Here is a 21403-nt window from a genome sequence, read left to right on the forward strand (position 1 = left end):
CATCCACCTTCCTGTCGCTCAGGACCCACCCCGCCCCAACTTTGTTCCCCTCCCTCCTCCTCTCTTCCCTGCTGCACTTAATCTCTCACCCTGTAAATGACTTAAAAAAAAAATTTACTAGAGGAAAACAAATGACTACTTTTCTACTTGTGGATTTGTGTTAACTTTTCTTCATTCTTGAGAATGATTGAATTGAATGTAGCCTGTAGATTGAGTTTGTGAATGCTAAATGCAGATACGGATAACCCTTGGAAAATACCAGATTACATGTGAAGTTAGTTGTCCTAGTTTTTCCATTTTTGGCATGAAGCATATTATCTAAATTTTGTATCCTCCTGGTATTTAAAAATAATGAGAATTCCTCTCCTTTTTTGTCCTTTTGTGTTTTTTGTGTCTATATGCCAGCCACTTGCTATTTCTTTTTCTAATTAAGATGTATACTTTTCCCCACTTTTGATTTCAAAAGAATAATAAAGCTGCTTTGGCAGCTGCTTCTCAGATTCAGTAGTTTAAGTTAGAATTGGTTAAGTGTTTTAGTTTTTAATTTGATGATTGTGCTTAAGAGGAATTGTAATGCTTGATTCCCATAACTTGTCGCTGTGGTTTCTTTAAAAGAGGAGGGTGCTACAGTGCGGACTTTAAAGACCTTAGTTTTAGGAGTTTTTATGTTTAGAATTAATGTCTCGTAGATGTTCATACCCATGCATATGTATAACTGAAAAACCTTGAATATGACAAAATAATGCTTTTTGGTCTTTCACGGTAAAGTAGATAAGAAGTGTGTAAGTAGGAAGTAGGAAATGGTAATTTACCAATAATTCTTAAAAGAAAACCTGTTACATATTCAAGGGTATAAATGGAGCCTCGTTGTTTAAGAATTGCTACATGCTGAATTCTAGTTTTTCTAAAAAAAACTAGACTAAACTGAACTAAAAATATGACTGTTCCTTCGAATTCATGATATTCTTGCTGTCATAGGTTCTGCTAACAAATTCAAAATGATTAAGCTGAGATATGTCTTGTATTTTTTAGTTCCGCTTAAGAAAATAAGGTTTAAAACTACGGCTTGTTCTCTGTGATAAGGATCATGTGTTCATGAGCAAATCTGAATTTCCCTCTCTAGAAATGTAAGTTGTTCCATGTTTGGAAAAAAGGCAGTTCTCAGAGGAAGAGCACACACATGGAGCTGCGTGTACACACAAACCCTAACTGGCTTGCTGCCACAGAGCTGTTCTTCCCACTTCCCTTGTGGCAAGCCAGTGGGAGTCCTGTCGCCAAGACACTGGATGTCATCTTTCCCTTTAGCAAGCAACTCTTTGCCTGTTGAGCACAGACTTTCTTTCTCCCTTTGTTAAGTTTCTTTATCAGCTTTATTTTTTGTTCTCTTTTCTTCCCTCTGACCCCCTCCGTTTTTTCTTTCTGCTCTTTTATTACTTCTCTTCCCACTTCCTCTGCAGGAGAATCAGCGAATGCAGCAGAAAATAGACACCGTGACAAAAGAGGTGTTTGACCTCCAGGAGACACTTCTTTGGAAAGATAAAAACATTAGGGTATGAAATGAAATTGGGCTTTGGTCTGAAGCTCATCGATGAGGAATAGACCAATATAATCTAATTTAGAGATTCCTAAAAATCTGTCCTTTTGGTTATTTTTGAGCATTTATACACTGAAATGGGAATAAGGAGAAGACAGAAAAAAACTTCCAGGGGAAAACTTGATACCGTGCCTTGGAAGAACTCTTCTTGCTAGCAGGACTCTGGGCTTTGTGAAACCTACAAAGTAGGAACTTTCTAGGGAAGTTTATTTCCCCAGGATTCTCATCCAGAAGCAGCCACAGGCATTTAATTCAAACTCTGTGGGTAACTTGATAACCTTACATTGCAAGAATTTTGGATGAGAAGCAAGAGAACAGTGAGTGGGGGGTGGAGGACAAGTAATTAGCATCCCATAAATCCTTGGTGAATAAAATAGGAAGAGATTAACATCAATTTAGTTACGGATGTGGATAGGAATGTAAGATTTGCCAGAGTTGCCAAACCATGACGTCATCTCTAATTATAACCCCATGACTCCCCAAAGCGGGGGCCCAGATAAGGAAAGTCTTCAGTGCTTTTTTCGCTAAACCCTTTAGGTAGATTCCAAGTGCACAGGAGGCTAGAAAAATTCCCACCAGTTATCCTGTGTCACCCTTTGACATGCGCCCCATCTCACTCTGTGAGCTCTCTGTTCCCTGTCCTGCACTGAGGGTGCCACGCAGCCATAGCTGCCAGAGGCTTACCTCGTCTGGGAAGGGCTATGGCAGAGGAGGCAGAGAGAAGGAAGGAAGCCCTTGTCCTGAGAACATAGAAAGTTTTGTTCTGCTTGAGGTTAGGTGGCCTAGGGAAAAGTCGGCAAAGATCCCCAAGAACAGCTGTGATAGACATGCCTGGATGAGCAGTCTTCTGGGTCATACCCTTCATTGTTGGGGGGAGGGGTTCTCGTATCCAGTTCTTCTCATACATCCAAGGACATATCCTCTTTTTTTTTTTTTTTAAGATTTTATTTATTTATTTGAGAGAGCAAGAGTGCACCAGCTGGGGGGCGGGGCAAAGGAGAGGGAGAAGCAGACTCCCCGCTGAGCAGGGGCCCTACTCACTGGATCCCAGGACCCCGAGATCATGACCTGAGCAGAAGGCAGACACTTAATTGACTGAGCCACCCAGGTACCGCCCTCCATCCTCTTATTAATAAACACATGGGAAACAAAATTACTTCTTAAGAGCTTTTAATATTTAAATACTGAGTTTCTAAAATTCCACCCAAAGCTAGAAGAGCCTTCTGGAATATAACCACTGTTAAGAGTTTTGAAATTTTGATTGTGAACTACTGATCTTATTTACATTTTTACTTGGGGAATTTTAAATGAGATGTGAAAAAATGTATGGCACAAAGTAGGTAATTTGTAAAGGTTAAAGTCTGGTCACTATCTAGAATGGTCTTCTTTTAGGACCTTAACATAATTTTCTTTAGCACAGATCTGTAGGTCCATGATTTCTATTTTGTATAATTATCTTAGTATTTAAACCGATTATTTTGGATCAGCCATAGGAAAACCCCAAACCACTCAGTCCAATAAAACAGCTATTCAAAATAAAACAAAAATTTATTTTCTACCAAAAAGATGTGCTCATAGTTAAGACAAGTTATTTGACTTTTAAATATTCATGGCATTGTTGAATGAATAAGTGGGCTATCTTCTTTCTGTATGGTATATAATAATGTGTTCCTTTGGCTTTTTTAAAAAATTAAACTTAAAAAAACGTTTTTTGAGGTAATTGTAGATTCACATGCAATTGCAAGAAGTAATACAGAGAGGTCCTGTATGCCCTTTATCCAGTCTTCCCCAAATGGAACATCTTGCAAAAACTATGGTACAGTATCACTGCCAGGATATTGACCTTGCTATATAGGCAAAATACAGAACATTTTCACTACCACAAAGGATGTCTCCTGTTGCCCTTTTATGGCCTCATCTGCTACCTTCCCTACTCCTCCCCAAGCCCTGGCAACCACTAATCTGTTCTCATTTCTGTAATTTTGCCATTATAAGACCATTATATAAATGGAATTAAAAAGTATTTAACCCTTTGGGGTTATGTTTTTCACTCAGCATGATTCCCTTGAGATTTAGCCGAGTTGCGTGTATCAATAGTTGGTCCCTCCTTTGACTTTTTAGGAAACTCTCTAAATTGTGGTAAAATACAAATAACGTCAAGTTTACCACTTTAACCATTTTTCAGTGTAGAGTTTGGTGGTATTAAGTACATTCACACTGTTGTGCTGCCGTCACCACCATCCATCTCCAGAGCTCTTTCATCTTGCAGAACCGAAACTGTGCCCATTAAACAGCTCCCCACGTCCTCCTCCCTGTAGTCCCTGGCAGCCACCATTCTACTTTCTGTCTCTCTGGATTTACTATTCTAGGTACCTCATATAAGTAGAATCCTAGAGTCTTTGTCTTTTTGTGACTGGCTTATTTCACTTAGCATAATGTCCTCAAGGTTTAACTGTGGTCGGGCATGTGTCAGAACGTCCTTCCTTTTAAGGCCGAAGGATAGTTCATTGTACGTATGTACCACATTTTGTTTATCCATTCATCGGTTGGTGAACAGACACTGGGTTTGCTTCCACCTTTTGGCTATTGTGGATAATGCTGCTGTGCACATGAGTTTGCAAGTACCCTTTTATGGCCCTGCTTTCATTTCTTTGGGTTGATACCCAGGGGTGGAATTGCTGCATAATATGGTAGTGGTATGTTGAAGTTTTTTGAGGAATAGCCAGACTGTCTTCCACAGCAGCAGTACCATTTTCCATTCTCATCAGTACTGCACAAGGGTTTCATGACCAGCACTTGTTTCTGGTTTTTCTGATAGCCATCCTAGTGTGGTCCTCCCATGACTCGCACAAGACACATTTTCAGTTTAGTCAGTGACTACCTCACGTATCCCTTGTCTCTAGTTTCATTTTCAAGATTTAAAGTTAGTACTTAATAAAGGAACATGACCTTTATTCTCATGTTAAGAGTTTGGTTTTCTTTGGCTCTCCTTCATCGATCCTTGTGGTCATGCTTGTAGCCCTAAAGCAGTTCCAAGTGCCAGGTGGCTACATGTGGAATAAGCACATACAAAGGACTGGTGTATCTGGATAGCCCCATGTGAGACTCCATCCCATTCTGACTAAAGATATTTATGGCCCATGGAATTATATGGAGAAATAACCTTTTGCCCCCAGAGTTCAGCCTGTTACACGTATCTTTCAGGCTTCTTGACACTAGAATTTGAGGTTAGGTCAGGGGTAAAGAATTATTTAGATCTCCACAAGCACGTAGTTTTTATTCTAAGCAGGGAAAAAAAATCTCTAAGAGCTATTACTGAATGCAAACACAGGGTAGTGGTTTTATGGTCAGGTGCTACAGAGGGTTTCAGATCCAGCGTGACTACATTTGCTCCAATTATAAGGTATTTCAGTAGCCTCCAAACTTTGTGGTGAAATGGGAGAACTTATAGGATGTATTTTATTTTCCCGTCCATAATTATGGGAAGATGAAGTTAAAAAGTCCAAAAGCAAAGATAAAACCCATTGCTATAAGATGTAGGAAGAAGAGCAAATGGCATTTTCTAGCATTTGCTAGAATTTCTAGTTTCAAATTGGTCTGTTCCTAAGAGATCTTGTGTACTTAGTGGTGGTGTTTATGTAGAGCATGTCGTGGCGGTGATCACTGACGCTGTTATACGTGGTGATGCATGGCGTAACTATGCACGCAGATGCCGATAACCCACAGATATCTAACCCCGCAGAGGTTAAAGTGTCTGTCAACAGATGGGAAAATACTGCTTGTGCTTTTTTTGTCCTGATGTTAACATTTGTTATTAATGTAATGGAGTAGTAATAGTTGCTTGAAGTGTTAGGGTAAATGCCTCGTGATGCTAGAAACTGAAATGATTAATACAAAGGCAGACTCAAGACATGCCATATGGTGTGAATGTAAATTGCTGGAAGGAAATTAGATATTGGTGTTGCAGTTTGGGTAAGTACGGGGTAGGGCTACTTATTGACTACTTTTCCAGCAGCATCTGGGATGACAGTAAGGAAACATAATTGTGGTCTTCTTGGGGCTGTGATATAGAAAAAGTATGCAAAGGCTTTGAAACCAAAAAGAACTGGATTCACTTTCTGGCTTTGGGCAAAAAAAATTATATATATATATAAAACCTCTGAGCTTCAATTTTCTGATCTGTGAAATGGGGATAAGACAAGTGCAGGATATATAAGGGAGAAACTATATATATATAAATATATTAGGGCAAAATTATATGTCTTTGTAGCAGTGCCGGCTGTATAGTTCGAGCCACACGGTTGGTGGTCGCTAGCGTCCCTTATCGCCAGTTTGGGTGCACAGTAAGATTAGAATGATTTAGAACATTGTCCAACTACTCAGCAGTCAGTAATGAAGCAGTTGGCTCATTTCTAACCCCATAAACCGAGAGGAAAGTTACCTGTTGTAGTTAAACTTCTTGGCCTGTTGGGGCTGCTGGGAGAAAATATGAAATATAGGAACACTTGTGTAGAGAAAGGCTTTTTCAGAATAGTCCAGCCGTCAGGTGTCTGCATAGACTGCTTGCCTGGGGTATGTTTTGAATTCTGGGTTATTTCATTACATAGAACAGATCCGATTTGTCACTGATGACCCAGGCGTGTGCCTGCATCTGCCCCGTTGGCCTCAGCTCTGACAGTTGTGATTCAGGCGGGGCGGGGGTGGGGGGGGGGGACTGGTGATCCAAGTGGAAAGAAAGTGGTAGGCTTTTCCTGAGCCTTCCTGGGACTCGCACGGCAGCAGTGCTTACGCTGTGTACGTGGGGTGGTACTACTGTTGTCCCTTCTGTCTTTCAGATGAGAAATCTGAGGCTTAGGTAAGTTAGTACGTGCCGGGACTCAAAAGCCTGACCCCCAAACCCATATTCTGCTGCACTCCATAGGTGGGCTGTATTTATTTTGTCAGTGTTTTATTTTCCTTTTTCCCATTTAGAAAGGTGTATCAGAAACCAGATTCTTAATTGTATTTAACTAAATTAACAAAACACAGGTCCTTGGGAATCCCTTTGGAGATTAGCTATTTTGAATTAAGTGGTATTTGAGGAATATTTTGCCACACTGCTTGGAGAACACTCACTATAGCCAATATTTAATTAAAATACCTTGTGCATACTGGTTATTTTTTCTTCCAGGGCCATTAAAATTTTTTTAACTAAAAAATTTTAAAATTAGTTTTCGTAGTTAAAAAATTTCACTGTATTCTTGAGTGAACAATTTTAGTTAAACATGAAATGTATTTGTTTGCTTGTTTGGGTCACCCTATGAAAATGTAGTAAGGTCAGTAAGGAAAACTTTAATACGACTGCTGTCTTCATCTTCCTTTTCCTGTTTTTTTTTCATCAACTGGAAAAGAAAGATCAGTTCTCCAGCCTGATGTGATAAGCATGTTTTGGCGAATTGATGCACGATTAATCAGTTTCTGTTAAAACTCTCCTGTGGAGATGTGTGTCCATATGACTTTGTACTTCTTCCCATATCTAACTGCCGGTTTCCAAGCTTTTACCGCTCCCTTGTCTTTTATGCCCTTATCTCTGTTTATTTGAAGTAGGTGCTCTCTGCTACCTCTTTCACTTGCTCTTTTTCTGTGCCATTCTTTCCCTTGCTACCCTGTCTAAAACCAGGCCCTAGAGAAACAGAAAGAATACATTGCCTGCCTTAGGAATGAGCGAGATACGCTCAGAGAGGAGCTGGCTGACCTGAAGGAGACAGTGAAGACAGGAGAGGTACGTTAGCTTTAGCCTGGAGTTCCAAGTCCCTCACTGCTTTAGTCTTCCTTCCTTTCATCCTGTTATTTTTCTCAGCCCGAAGACACACCAGTGTTCATCTTCAATGCAGATTTGGTAGGTTTCAGTCATTTCTTCTACGGACCTATATTCCATGTAACTAGTTCTAACCTGGTGTTATCTGTGGCAAACATATTGTCACAGTCACCTCACAGAGCATACTGCCATGTGGGCCATGTTTTGTGACGGTGGGTTTTCTCCTTCTCTACAGAAACATGGCTTAGTTATAATCCCCGATGGCACTCCCAATGGTGATGTCAGTCATGAACCAGTGGTTGGAGCCATCACCGTGGTGTCTCAGGAGGCTGCTCAGGTCTTGGAGTCTGCAGGAGAAGGTCCACTCGGTAGGACACAGTTGCTGCTCTGTTGGCTTGGGTTTACTGTTCTGCTAGACTTCCGGCTTACTCACAGCCCATCTTGGAAAACAAAAACAACACAGGGCTATCTGAGGTTTAACTGAATTCTTCACGGGAAGAAATCTGGGCACAGTGTCTTTAGGCACCCTTGAACTTGGGAAACCAGCATCTGGGTCACTGTAAGGCCTCTGGATGGAAGCATGTTGGTGTATACACATTGCTTTTTTACTTAAATACAAACCTTCCTGGAAGAGATAATCCAGCGTATGTGTCCCAGGGAACCGGTGGGCTGGTAGGGGACTTCCCCAGGTATGTTTTAAGTTTCTGCTTCCTGGAGAATCTGGTTTTATGCTCTGCTACTTATCCCGGAGTCCTGTAGCTCTTTGCTACTGCATTTCTTAAGGCCAGAAACAGGTGACCAAGAAGTCAGATCTTAGAAGAGTGTTCTTTCTAGAGCAGGGCTTCTGAGCCTCTTAACATCCAAGCCTCTTAAATTTAAGCCTTTGAGACTTTAATAACACCTCTCCCAGGAAACCACACAGATGCCCATCCATTGGCTCCACGAAGAATTCTGCTCTAGAGGAAGGAAAACACAGATACTCTAACACCAGCTCACTTTTTTTTCTTTTGTTTTCATATATGTGTAGGTTTCCTAGAGGAGTGGGACTTTTTCAGAGTTAGTAAACACATTCTCCGATGCACAGAATTGCAGAAACAGAGCACTTTGATATAGCAGAGGATGCGGGCTAGGCAGTGGGAGCCGCTCTAGAGAATGCACTGAGTGTGTGGCTTGGGGGCAGCCCAGGGCTTCCCCTGCTTGCTTGGAAGGTACTGGGGAAGCCAGCACTTAACATTCAGCCGTGACCCTAGTTGGTTGTGGGAGGCGCTGGCTCGGAGTCGCCTGCTGCTTGTACTCATCTGTGGTCCCCCTCACCCGGAGGGGCTTGTGTTAACGGCATGCTTGGGAAGCAGCGGCCCTCCCCCCAGGCCAGGAGCAAGCCCTGGCAATCCTGCCGCAGGCCTCAGATTAGCCCTTGACTGCCTGCACCTCCGAGTTGGCCCCCCGCTCGCCTGTGTAGGCCTTTGCCTCTTCTGTGTTGTGTTCTCATTTTCCCTGTTCCATCCTCTCCACCCAGGCCCTCTCGTACCCCGTCTGTCTTCTCTCCCAGATTTTGTTTGCTCCTGTGAGACTTAAATCTGTGGGAGCACCCCAACATTCTAGTTGTCTGTCTGCTGGTGAAAGCTTGCACATTTTTTTTTTTAAGATTTTATTTATTTTTCGGCAGACAGCGAGAAGAGGGAACACAGCAGGGGGAGTGGGAGAGGGAGAAGCAGGCTTCCCGCTGAGCAGGGAGCCTGACGTGGGGCTCGATCCCAGGACCCGGGGATCATGACCTGAGCCGAAGGCAGACGCTTGACGACTGAGCCACCCAGGCACCCGCTTGCACATTTTTGAAATAAGGAAGTGATCTTTGTACTTTGGTTTGTCTTTCAGTGGAAAATCACTGCCCTTGGGAGCAAATGTTGTATTTAGTGCCTTGATAGCTATCTGTTGTGTGGAAATATGTTGAATAATTAAGTACTTTTCCTTAGCACCTTTAACTTAAGCCTTCATTTCTTTTGATGTTGAAAGCTGTAAGTTATCAGATAATGTATGGTGTTTTTGAATTTCAAGAATAATTTTTAATTGTTTTGGTATTATATCCTCACAAATTTAGTTTACAACCTTTTCCATTTGTTTTAGATGTCAGGCTACGAAAACTTGCTGGAGAAAAGGAAGAGCTACTATCACAGGTAAAGGCATTCTTCTCACTGGAAGGTAATGTTAATTTAACGGACTAAATAAATCACATGGCAAAACATTAGCAAATTAAAATATACACAAGAAAGAAACATGCTTATTTCAAACATCAGTACTCAAGATTTGAAGGACAAAAAGATAAATTCATATTTTGCCTCTTTGTTGTTTCCTGTTCTTTAAAAAAAAATGTATCAGACGTGGAGTTTAAGGAGTTAAATAGTGGTACGAAGCTTGTTGTCAAGACAGGAGTTCCGTGCTCTGCCTCCTCACGTTTACCCCTGGCCATTCCAATTGGTTTAGCACATTCTCTCCATGTGTCCTGTTCTTGTGTATTTCTGTCCCACACGCTCACGTTGCTTCTTGATGGTTCTGTTTGGGGCACTGTTGACATCCCTCTGTGGAAGATGACCATCTAGCCTTCTGTCCCCAGCACGCACACCCTTCCCATCCCCTGTCCTCCTGGTGAAGGCCCGGCGCACCTCCCGTCTGCGTGTGTTCTCAGGACTCGTGAGTGCCACTTGCCGTGGAGCCCCACAGCATTGCAGGGCCACCTTCCCTCCTCTTCACAGCTCTAGCTCCCCCGGAGTTAATCCTGTGGCTTTTCTTTTCCTCTGCTTGGTTTCCTGTGTATTTATTACCAGTGTAGCTGCCACGTCTGCAACAGTAGTTAAATCTGCTCTTAGCGTTTTCAGATGCACCAAGTATGCTCTCAGTTCCACTTGCTGAGTTCTTGGAGCATCCAGCCTGGCCCACTGGCAACATCACGGCCCGCTCTATCTGCGCCCAGCCGGCCTGCCCTTCGTTGCTACCTAGGCTTTCCTCTGTCTGTGGTTCAGGTTGGATTCCCTTTTTGCAGTGCCTTAGGCCTTCCTCCTTTTTTATTTGTTCTCTTTTTGGTACATCCCCCAGTAACTTCCTGAGAAAAGGGTATATAGGCTGTAAATTTTTCTTAACTTTGGAGGCCTGAAAGTGGCTTCATTTTACCCTATTACTTGATTAACAGTTTGGATATAGAATTCTACATTGCAATCATTTTCCTTTTTTTTTTTTTTTTTTAGGAAATTGCTTCATTGTCTCTGGCTTCCAGTATGGAAGCCAGCACGTTGAGGATTTCAAGGGCATTCTGATTTTTCGTCTTTTGTCTGTGACTCTTTTCCCTCTCTGGCGGCTTATATCATACTTTCTCCTTCCTATTTGGAAGTTTCACAGTGATGTGGTTTGGGCCCGTCAATTCTAGGAATTCCTATCGTTCAATCCTGGGAAAATTTCTTGACTGGTTTTCCCCCTTCCCATATTCTGTTATCTCTTTTTGAAACTCCTATTCAGTCATGCGAACGTTGAATGAGATTCCACTCTTTAACAGACTCTAGTCCAGGCATTTGACATATTTCCGTGAACAAATCAGTTAAATAATCCCGGCCACTAGTAGACCTTACATTCTAGTGGGAGGAGACCAGACAATAAACAAGAGATGGAATGAATATGTAAGTTATATGGTATGTTCGAGGTCTGTGTGACCGCACTTACTGTACATTGAGCGGCCATAGGTGCAGGCGTGGGTGGGTGGAGTGGGATTTTACCCGGGAGTGTAATTGGGCAGAGGAGGTGAGGGCATGAGGAGGACAGTATTGATAATGATGACCGCAGAGATGAAGTGGGTAATGAGGCTAATGGGTAATCCAGGAAGATGTCAAGGCCCAGTGGAAAGAAGATGAGAAATAGCAGTGGGATTGAAAGACTGGGATTTGGGTTCCTGAGAGAGAGAGCTGGAAAGACCAGGAGTAGAGGTTAGAGAGCAGATAATGGGACTGACTCATGCAGGGACTGCACTTAATCAAGTGCGAGATCCAGTATGTGACTGTGGGAGAGTAGTGAGGGCAAGAAGGGAGAGACGTCAAGATCCTTGGAGAGGAGGTGTTTTGGAAACTGCCATCGGTTGTAGGAGAAATCCTCTACCTAGATGAATCTTGAAATTGCTCAGGCTATACTTGAGGGAGCATAAGTCAGGAGCTAGATGGTGAAGGAGTGGGGCGATGGCAGGGATGAGGGGTGGTTGGTATGTGGAATTGGGAGGGGAGGAGGTCAGGAAGCAGGAATTTTAGGGAGCATCGAGGGAGAATAGTTGGGCAACAGCACAAAAACAGGTCATGTGTTGTGTTCTCAGGTTCAGTGGTAGGAGGGCTCTGGGAGAGATCACCAGAAGGTCAGAGGGCTGCAAAGGGAACAGGCTTCTCAGGGGAGAGTGGGTTTCTGCTAATGCACTAGGTAAAGGGACCACTTAGAGAAGAAACTGAGGATGAGGGGAAATAGTAATCCAGAGTTTCAGGCGTTGGGAAGGGTTAGGAGGTGCAGATGGGGGCGACGGCTGTCCAGAGCCCTTCGGGGAAGAGTGTAGGAGGATGACTGTTTTTGAGATGGACATGATGATGGGGATAATGAAAACTCAAGGCAGATGTTGAAAGGGTAGAGGTGTCTGGGAAGCATGGGTTTCCTCCCAGTGCAGAGCTCGCCCTTTCCCCACTGGGGATGTGGCCCACTTGGTCCTAGTGCCCAGGCTTTCCCTTGACCACTGTTGATGGGGTCCCAGCTAGGGAAGCCCCCTTAACTCTGAGCATCACACTCACCCTTGACCCTCGATGATGAAAGGTGAAGGAGGCCTGGGGAGGTTCGGTCTTGGTCCCAGAGGCAGCTCCCCCCTGTAGTTCTGAGCTGTAGTGCTCCCCAGATCTCTACTGATAAAAGAGGTGTAGGCATTCGGGGAAACATGGCTCTGATTCCTGAAGGAAGGGGCAGTAGACCTCTGGGATCAGTGCTTTAACTTTTTTGTTTCTCTCCTGTTTGTCCATCCCTTTTGATCTCTTTTGCTCTACTTTTAAAAGATTTTCTCAACTCTGTCTTTGCATACTTCCATTGGGTTTGTGTTTCTGTAGTCATTTCCAGGATATAGATATTTTCACTTACCTCAGAGCATATTGATAGTTCGTCACTGTTCTCTGCTGTTTCCTTCCACATGCATAGTTTATTTCCTAACTGATGCTCTTGTATGTGTATTTGTTTGGCCCTACGTTTCAGGGCGGGGTGGGGAGTACTAAAACGCTGATAGGCAGCTCTGAGCATAGGTAAGGCTGATGGGGCTGGGTGTTTTGTTGGGAAATTTTGGCGTGGATATGTTGGTCTTTACATTAGACTAGGCAGACAGTTCTACAGGGAGACATCCCCCAGTCCTCTCATGCGGAGAGCAGTCTTGCTGGCAGCATTCTGGGGACTGAGGCCAGACTGGGGGCCTCAGCATCAGTATGCGTCTATTCACCTGATCTTGTTCTCCGTGTGTGCGGGGCTCCCGTCTCCATTGGGCCTTGTCTTTTCCCAACCCTGAGTCCCTTTGCATTTGATTCATTTTTAGTTTCTTCAGTTTGCAAATGAAAAAACCCCCACAGCTTTATTAAGGTATAACTGATGTAGAATAAGCTGCTTGTACATAAAGGGTACAAATAAATGTACCTACCATATTAGTTTCTGAGGGCTGCCCTAACAAAGTACCACAAACTGGGTGGCTTAGAGGAACACAAGTTTCCTGTCTGCACAGTTTTGGAGATTAGCAAATGCCCAAGGTCGGGTGGCAGCAGTGTTGGTGCCCTCTGAGGCCTGTGAAGGGAAATCTGTCCCACACTTCTCTTCTGGCTCCTGGTGGTTTGCTGGCAGTCTGTGGCATTCCTTGACTTGTGAGTAGCATTCTGTGTGTCTTCACATCGTTTTCCTCTGTGCGTGTCTTTCTCTCTTCATCTGGCACTTTTTTCAGAAGGACACCAGTCATATTGCATTAGGGGCCCACCCTATTCCAGCATGATCTCATCTCAGCTTAACTAAATGCATCTTCAGTGACTCCGTTTCCAAATAAGTTCACATCCTGAGGTACTGGGAGTTAGAACTTCAACAAATGAGTTTTGTAAGGACACAGCTCAACCCATAACAATACTCATGAAACCATGACCACAGTCAAAATGGTGAAAATATTCATAACCCCTCCAAAGTTTCAGTGTCCTTTAGTGTCCGTTCCTTCCTGAGCCTCCCTCTCCCCCCCCGCCCTTCCAGGCAGCCACTGATCTGCTTTCTGTCACTGTGGATTAGTTTCCATTTTGTGGAGTTTTATATAATTGGAATTATATAGTATGTCCTCTTTTTCTGTCTGGCATCTTCTACACAACTTGCTTATTTTGAGACTCAGCCGTGTTGCACGTATCAGTAGTGCTTTCCCCTTTCTTGCTGGGTAGTAATTCCACTGTGTAGATGTGCCATAGTTGTTTGTCCTCCTGCTGACAGACATTTGGATTATTTCCAGTTTGGAGCTATTATGAAGAAGCTACTATAAACATCCTTTATTTTGGGTAAAATAAGGTAGATCAACTGTGTAGCCAAACTCAAAAATATATTTCCAATTATTTCTGCATACAAAAGGTTTTCTAAATATTTAACCTAATATTTAAGTGTTAATATTTAATACTTAATTTACTATTTTCATTAAATTTACTTAATATTTAATTGACTTCGTTTTAAAATATTTAAGTTTCCTAAATATTTAACCTACAGTATTTACCCTAATTCTAAGACAAAAGAATTTTATTAAAAATGGAATTTTAATAAAAGTAGTGAAAAACCCTGACAAGATCTGCCATTCCACCAGCCTACACAAATCATAAAATAGGGCTGCTTTGATTGGGACACCTGGTCCTGGAGCTTCACTCCTTCTGATGTTCCCAGTTTGTCGCTAGCATGTCGGCAGTGTGGCCCCGTGGTAGGCACTCAAGTTCTGGGCGGATGACTTGTGGGGCTGAGGACCCGCCGTGTCCTGTGGATCTCGTGACAGCCCTCTCCTTCCGCTTCAGATCCGGAGGCTGAAGCTGCAGCTGGAGGAGGAGCGGCAGAAGTGCTCCCGGAGCGAGGGCTCGGCGGCTGACATGGCGGGGCTGCACAACGGCTCCGACCTGCAGTTCATCGAGATGCAGAGTAGGTACCGCGGCCAGGCCAGGGCCGCTCTGTGGGGAGGCTGTGTTCCAGGAGCACGACTGCAGGCACGCCGCCGGTCTTGATGCGCATTTCTCTCGGGGAGCCAGGTTACAGAGATTGCTTAGTCCTCAGCGAGCCCAGAAAGTAGTCCCGATCAGTGGTGCAGCCGGGTAGAGGCTTCTAGTAGCCTCTGCACTTCAGGGAATGGATTACAAGAGGACTGGGTTAATGCAGTGATTTCTAGACATTTTGGAAACGGTGTCCTCCTGGCACTGTCCTCTTCCACACCTGGGTCAACTGTCAGCTCCCATATAGCACCTTTCTTAACGACATTTTTCTTGTGGAATCTATCTTGGATAGTGAAAGGATATATTTGGAACTAACTCACACTAATGCTGAGTAGTTTCAGAACTTTGCCAGAAGTTTTATTAACCAAATTAATCTTTATAGCTGGAATTTAAAACAAGGCCAGAAAGTAAGCCTATTCATGCAGTTTTTCTCCCTTTCTGTTTTTGACCCCACGTTGTTTTAAAATGCCTGCTGTGTTTACAGTAATCTCCATGGTGGGGGGGGAGGTCAGCAGCCATTCATATATAGTTAGATAATGTATCATTTGTGGAGAGGGAAGACTTACTTTTTATTCAGTTTGAATTGTGGCTTTTCTGATAACTTATTTTAAAATATCGGTTATTTCCTGGCTTTTTCATCTAAATATTTTTGCATTAGGCTAAATAGAAAAGGCTTCTTGGATTAAGGCTTATTGATACTATTAATACTGGCTTTTGAGGTTAGTGTCATGTCCTTTATTAGAGATCATTTGGGACCCTCGTGACACTTCCTGTTGAATATTTTATTCTAGAAATACTTTGGTGTGGAGGATAGATGAAGATGGGTATGAGAGGCAGACTGACTAGCTGGGAGGCTGTGATGATCAGCTGGACCAGTACAATGGCTGCCAACAGTCTTAGAGAGAGGGCAGGGGGTAGATTGGCCTAAAGCAGCAAAATCCAAAGGAGTCACACTGAGGGAGAACGGGCATGCCTTACGTGTGAATGCTCCTAGGGCAGGTGGGCATTATGGAGCTGATATCTGGGAAGGACCCAGAGTGACTGTAGAATGAGGTGGGCTCAGGGGGACCCAATAGACGGGCCTGGCCGGCAAAGGAAGCCCAGGGATATAAGCATGGTGTGATTGAATGGAATTTCATGGCCAGCACGAAATGGCAAAGATGAAGGACTTACACTCTTGAAAACAGGAAGGAAAGGGAGGTTTGCCATGAGAAGGAAGCAGCACATTGTGATAATAAGTGGCTGGGATGAAGAATTAACCAGATCCTGAAGCTTGTATTTTAGAGCCCAGCAGTAGGAACTCTTGTCTCTCACTGCCAGAGGGGCTTTTGGGGTGAGAGTTTTATAGCCCCATTACTTTTCAGGTGACAGTCACTACCCGTGAGAAGAACCTCTCCCTCAAGATTATATAAGTAGTTGTAACCTCAGTGATGTGGAAAAGCAGAAAAGTTCTTAAGTTAGATAGCTTAGATTTGGTTTATCTCCTTTAGGCCTTATGATTCCTACCCTATAATCATTTCAGAGTGATTTTTATTAAATTTGGTTTGCTGGAGGGAGTTTTTTAACTTCTCATTTTAAATGACTTCTTAGGTCAGAAGTACAACTGATGATTTAGAAGTCTACCCATCATATTACCACAACATGTTACTGAAAAGCATTTCTTTGAGCAAATGTTTATTAAGCACATGCACAAAGCCCTTGGCGAGATACAGAGGTAGACTGAAGAAGGCAGAGCCAGGGCGCCTCTCCTCACGTACAGTGTTCAGAAAGCACGAGTAGTGTTAGCAAAAACAGTGCCAATAAAACGCCACGGGGAAGGCGAAGTTACAGGGGACTAAGCAAGAGTCATGCCGGAGGGTGCTGAGGACTTCAGTCAGAGGCAGGGAGAGCAAGACCCTCAAGGTGTGGCAGCCAAAGGGAGCCCGGAAGGCAGGAAGGTGAGGGAAACTGGAGGCTCCTGGGGGAAGGGCAGCATCTAAGTTTGGCGGGGGCCACCGATGCACTGACAGGGCTCCTTGCTCAAAGGTTGGCCTCCCCCCACCATGGGGTAAAGAGTAAATTTTCTTCCACCTCCCTGGTCCAAGGGATGCTGGGATCAGGTGCTAGAGCTTCTGGCAGGAGAGCCGTTGTAGAGCCCAGGTTGCAGGCGGTGCCGTGGCCGCCCGTGGGTGTTTGTGCTCGGTCCCCTCCTGGGCTGCAGAGGCTGTCACTCCCTGAGGTCACACCTGCTCTCTGACAGGTGATTCACTATTCTCTTCTCTTCTAGGAGATGCCAATAGACAAATTAGTGAATACAAATTTAAGCTTTCAAAGGCAGAACAGGATATAGCCACGTTGGAGCAGAATGTAAGTACTTCAGTGCGCTACCAAGTGATTTGCACTCCCTTGGAAACTTCCTGCACCCGAGTGGCTAACTCCAGAAGTACCTGGGTTTCTTTGGGCTGCCTCTGCAGTGGGGTCTCTATAAAAGCTCTCTATCAAAGTAGAAAAGCCAGCAGAGAAAACCTGGCAGGACACCTCAGCCTTCTGTTAGCTGTAAAAATGCAGAAGACTGTAGCTATAATTCACTTTTTTCCAGATTATTTCAAGAGACTTCAGGAAGACTGTAATTTGAAAATCCCTTATTGTACATTTAAAAAAGTCTAAAAGCTTTTCCATTTAGTGAGTCTTGCCCTACACTGTTACTTTGGCACTTAAACAATATGTTCATCATAAACTTAACACGGGAAATCGGCTCGATAAGGACTCTCCAGCTGTATTCCTCTCCGGGGACATTTCTTGATCTATAAATAGCCGTCGGGCGCAGAGAGGCCCTCTGACTCACCGTGAGGGGATGACTTGGGATTTGTAATGACGCTGTGTTTCCATGTGGCTGCGAGAAAGGGGCCCCCGGTGGCCATTAGCAGAGGCCCATGTTCTCTTGTTGACAGATCAGCCGGCTGGAGGGCCAGGTGCTGAGGTATAAGACCGCCGCGGAGAACGCCGAGAAAGTGGAAGACGAACTGAAGGCGGAGAAGAGGAAGCTACAGCGAGAGGTACCTGCTTTTGCATGCTCACATTCGTACAAAGAACAGATCCTTCACCGCCTGAGGAACTGAATCCTGTTCAATCTTAAGGGAACCGCAGTGGAGTCTCTTACTCTTCGGTGTTGGTTTTCGACCTGCGCGGTGACTGCCATTTACTTTTAGGTTTCGGTCAGTTAGAGACTGAGAGAAAGGATAGGTCTCCCTTTTGTGGTGGAGCCGGTCTGTTTCCCCACCTGCTGGCTGTCCTTTCTGGGGTTGAGGCTTAGTGTCCCTGGTCGGTGCTGCCAGCTGGCGGAAGAGAGGCGAGGCCGCGGGGCGCTGTGCGGGGCGCTGTGCAAGGCCCAGCGGGCGGCGCTTCCGTGTCGCAGGCGGGGGGCGGGGGCACGGGCACACTCAAGTGGCACTGGGTTTCGTGTGTGACCATGTAAAGTGACTGGGCCCTCCCTGTCTGCAGTTACGAACGGCACTGGACAAGATTGAGGAGATGGAGATGACCAACAGCCACCTGGCCAAGCGGCTGGAGAAGATGAAGGCCAACAGGACAGCACTTCTGGCCCAGCAGTAGGAGGCTGCCCTCCGGCCCGGGCGCCGCTCCTGGGGCCCCTCCCAGAGGGACTGACTTTTTGTCCATTGACACAGACCCCCTTCAGTACTGTTGGAGTTTTGTCATTAAAATAGCCACCTTTGTATTTTATAATTTATGAGAATGAAACAGGTTTGAATCTTCATGACTGAACACTTTGGATTTCGTTTGTAGTTTGATTCTAGACTAAGAACTGGTCCATGCTGTTTTTTGTTTTTTGTTTTAATTTCCATAATTTTAGAATCAAGTTTACTCACCATTTTTCCCCAGCTGCCTCAGTGACTGGGCACTCGGAGGCCTTGGCACAGGTTCCGGAGGACAGCGACTCTGTGAGTGCCCAATGAGGTAACTCGGCTGGAGACCTCGGAAAACAGAAGTGCCTTCTCCATGGTGCAATTCAGACTTCAGTCATCCCCAGCGGTCAAAAGACACTTACCCTTAATATCAGACAGCATTTATATTTTAGTGAAGAAACAAGTTCACAGGCGGGGAATATATGTTTCACTCAAATTTCTATGTTTGGAGGAAAAAGCCTTTTTTTGTAAAATATTTAAATTTATATAAGAAAATGTTAGAAAAAGGTATGGGGAGTGTACATAAAACTTGCTTTATTGCATGTGGCCGGGTAAGTCCAAAGCCTAACACTCTTAAAGTAAGAGTAGGGCCCTTCGTCTTCAACATCAGCTGTGCTGTATCTCACGTGAAGTATCTCATCTGCTGCTGATTTGTGGAATGAAACCTCAGACAAGCCCGGTGGGGGGCGGGGACAGGCAGGGGGGAGGTCGGCCTGAAGACTCTATTAAACGCACCCTCTTGCTGACTACAGCTGGCTGCCGACACATTCATTTTTGTTAGGGGAGCCTTTAAAACACCTCAAGGCAGCCACACCCACCCCTCTTACCTTGCCCCTCTTCTCTCCTCCGCAAGGAGAATGATCTGGAATGTACAGCTTTTTAAGAACTTCAGTCAGTTTCATCTTTAAAGGCACCCAGTTTTATCATCGAGTGTGGCTACTCTGCAGGATTTGTGATTCTCTTTTGCCCTCAGAATCAAGGTGGTTTTATGGAGATGGTGGCTGTTATCTTCAGAACAAATGCTGGGGGAAGTCTAATGAATTAAAGGCACATGAGATAAAGTTTAGACTTGAAACTAGATGCTAAAGCTAACTTGAATGTGAAAATCTCTACAAATTACCCCCTTCTTCAGAGCAATGAGCTTTGTAGTTCCATATTTTATTTTATTTTTAAAATACAGAAACCACTGTCCTGAATGGAGAGGATTTCCTATAAATTCTCTCTAGTCGTAGTAGGTGCAATCACCCGTGCAGGAGCTGCGAGAGGGAGAGGGGGGCGAGGTTCTGGAGCCGGGCCCAGGGCTGCTCAGCCTGTGCCCCGCTTCTGAGCCGCCCTGTTGACTTTTTGGAAGTTCTGCATGGTTGAACCTGACCTTGCCCCTTTTGTGGTACAACAAATTTGTCTCTTCTGTTGTCCCAGTCTCTTCCAAAGGGAATGGCTCCCTGTCTTCATCAGGTAGAGTTCCCTGTTCTTTCCCATGGAACGTTCTTCACTGAGTCTTGTAATCTGACTTTGCCTCCGCACTGAAGGCGTTCTTCCTCCCCGTGCTCACTGCACATTTCTTTTAATGCAGGCTAGTGTTAAGGCAGTTTCTTGTAATGGCACCTATAGCTTAAATGTATATTTTTATGTCCTCCTTCAAACAAGAATAACTAGAACTTTATCTTAAGCTGGTAGGATTCAGATCCATTAACAAAGGGGGCTTACTTAAAGTGCACACTAGTTATAAACTCCCATCAGGACTGCTGTCTTCTTGCAAGGTTTTTTTTCGTTACAAATTAATTAGCTTTGGTTACATACGGTGGTAACAGATTATCAATTCAGCCTTCTCCATACTCAGTGTCACCAGAGCCTCTCATATGTTCGGGACCTCTTTCCAAGGCAAGTGAACCAATGTAATTCATATCAGCTGATATTAGAAAGTTACCAGAGTACACAAGAACCAAACCAGAGCAAGATCTGTAAAATCTTCAAGGCCTTTTTAGAATTCTTATCAGATGCCCAGAGGGCTTTCAAATTGCTTTTGGATCCTTCAACACAATCAAGTATACTGTAGGTGAAAATGGATCTAGAAAACCTTTCAAGTGTAGTGAAATTAAATAAGAAATCATATTAGGACACATATGACAATTTATTTCTGGTCGATCCACCAAGCGTGAAAGAGTGCTACTAGTCAGAGGGCAAACGGGAGTCTTCAACCCTAAGACCTACCCTCGTCAGGATGCAGTGCAAGAACCGCACAGCCCAGAGTCTGCAAGTGAGCATGGTCAGCACCTCTCGAAGACTTTGTACAGATCGGGCAGGTTAGCAAGCTGTAGGATATTTCCATCTTCTGTGAAATGTTTAGGAGGCAGAAGGTGGGAGCGGAAGGCTTTATAAACAATGTGTTCCACGGTCCACTTCCAGGGGTTTGCAGAGGAGCCCGACGCTTCGCTCTGGAAAAGACACGTTCGAGGTCACAAGCCTGCCTGTTCGCCCCGCTCGCATCCCAGCATTTGTGGTTTCCTGGCTGACCTGTACTGGGCCTGGAAGTCTTGCTGGTTACAATGGACTGTTTTACCTACTGCTGGTGAAACATCCTCTCTGGTCAGCCTCTCAGGGATCCTACAGCCCTGAACGTGAGAGACACGAGACAAGGGGAAAGGAAGGCAGAGACTTTATCCCATGGAAACTTTGCTTCCATTCGGGAAAACTGTTGATTGTAGCAGCATCTAACATAAGGTCTGATCCTGACTATGACGTTCAGCCCGCAATAGTAGGAAGTGCATTCACCCAGGCCCTTTCTGTGTACAGCTGATCTGTAAGAAGAGCTAGGGATCTGACCTTAGTACTGCCCTGTTTTCCTGGAAGGGCAGTGGTCAGATGTATAATGAGCCAAAGCTAAATGAGCGTGGGGAGACTGGGGCACAACCTGAAGACCGGGGCTGCACACCTGAGGGCTAACGGTGGGAGACGAGAATTCGCTAGCCCTGGATCATCCACCAGCTCAGCCTCCCAGCTCTCATGGTGACAGCTTGCATTTTCACATTTGACAGGTACTGAGATCATTCTAGAGGGACCTTCCAAACCAGCAGAA

At 44.5% G+C, this 21403-nt stretch overlaps 2 protein-coding genes and 1 long non-coding RNA gene across 10 annotated transcripts in view; 1 reads left to right on the plus strand and 2 right to left on the minus strand.

The window, feature by feature from the left end:
- LRRFIP2 (LRR binding FLII interacting protein 2) overlaps positions 1-18398 on the plus strand; it is a 105236-nt gene extending 86838 nt beyond the window's left edge. For 3 of the 7 annotated variants that reach the window (XM_078073770.1, XM_036094182.2, XM_036094180.2), the window contains 8 exons: positions 1458-1550; positions 7254-7355; positions 7627-7759; positions 9516-9565; positions 14456-14576; positions 16911-16990; positions 17575-17679; positions 18125-18398. In XM_078073770.1, the coding sequence (XP_077929896.1) occupies positions 1458-1550; positions 7254-7355; positions 7627-7759; positions 9516-9565; positions 14456-14576; positions 16911-16990; positions 17575-17679; positions 18125-18235 (795 nt within the window). In that variant the 3' untranslated portion in view covers positions 18236-18398. The remainder of the gene's footprint in view (positions 1-1457; positions 1551-7253; positions 7356-7626; positions 7760-9515; positions 9566-14455; positions 14577-16910; positions 16991-17574; positions 17680-18124) is intronic. The other 4 variants (XM_036094184.2, XM_036094183.2, XM_078073763.1 and 1 more) reach the window with 2 other exon arrangements.
- Positions 16302-17575, minus strand: LOC144381984 (uncharacterized). Its single transcript, XR_013448374.1, has 2 exons — positions 17469-17575; positions 16302-16906 (listed from the first exon to the last, which is right to left on the minus strand). It is a non-coding gene; the product is annotated as an uncharacterized LOC144381984 (long non-coding RNA).
- Positions 18399-20439: 2041 nt separating the features above from the next.
- Positions 20440-21403, minus strand: part of MLH1 (mutL homolog 1) — a 42416-nt gene continuing 41452 nt past the window's right edge. The window contains exons 19-20 of one of the 2 annotated variants that reach the window (XR_004917879.2): positions 21260-21386; positions 20631-20762 (exon numbers count right to left, since the gene is read on the minus strand). Coding sequence is in view for 1 of the 2 variants with exons in the window: in XM_036094161.2 (XP_035950054.2) it covers positions 20595-20762 (168 nt within the window). In the remaining variant the exon portion in view is untranslated. Of the gene's footprint in view, positions 20763-21259; positions 21387-21403 lie in introns of both variants that reach the window. The other variant, XM_036094161.2, reaches the window with a different exon arrangement.

This window comes from Halichoerus grypus, chromosome 1 (assembly GCF_964656455.1).
Source record: "Halichoerus grypus chromosome 1, mHalGry1.hap1.1, whole genome shotgun sequence".
NCBI classification, from domain to species: domain Eukaryota; kingdom Metazoa; phylum Chordata; class Mammalia; order Carnivora; family Phocidae; genus Halichoerus; species Halichoerus grypus.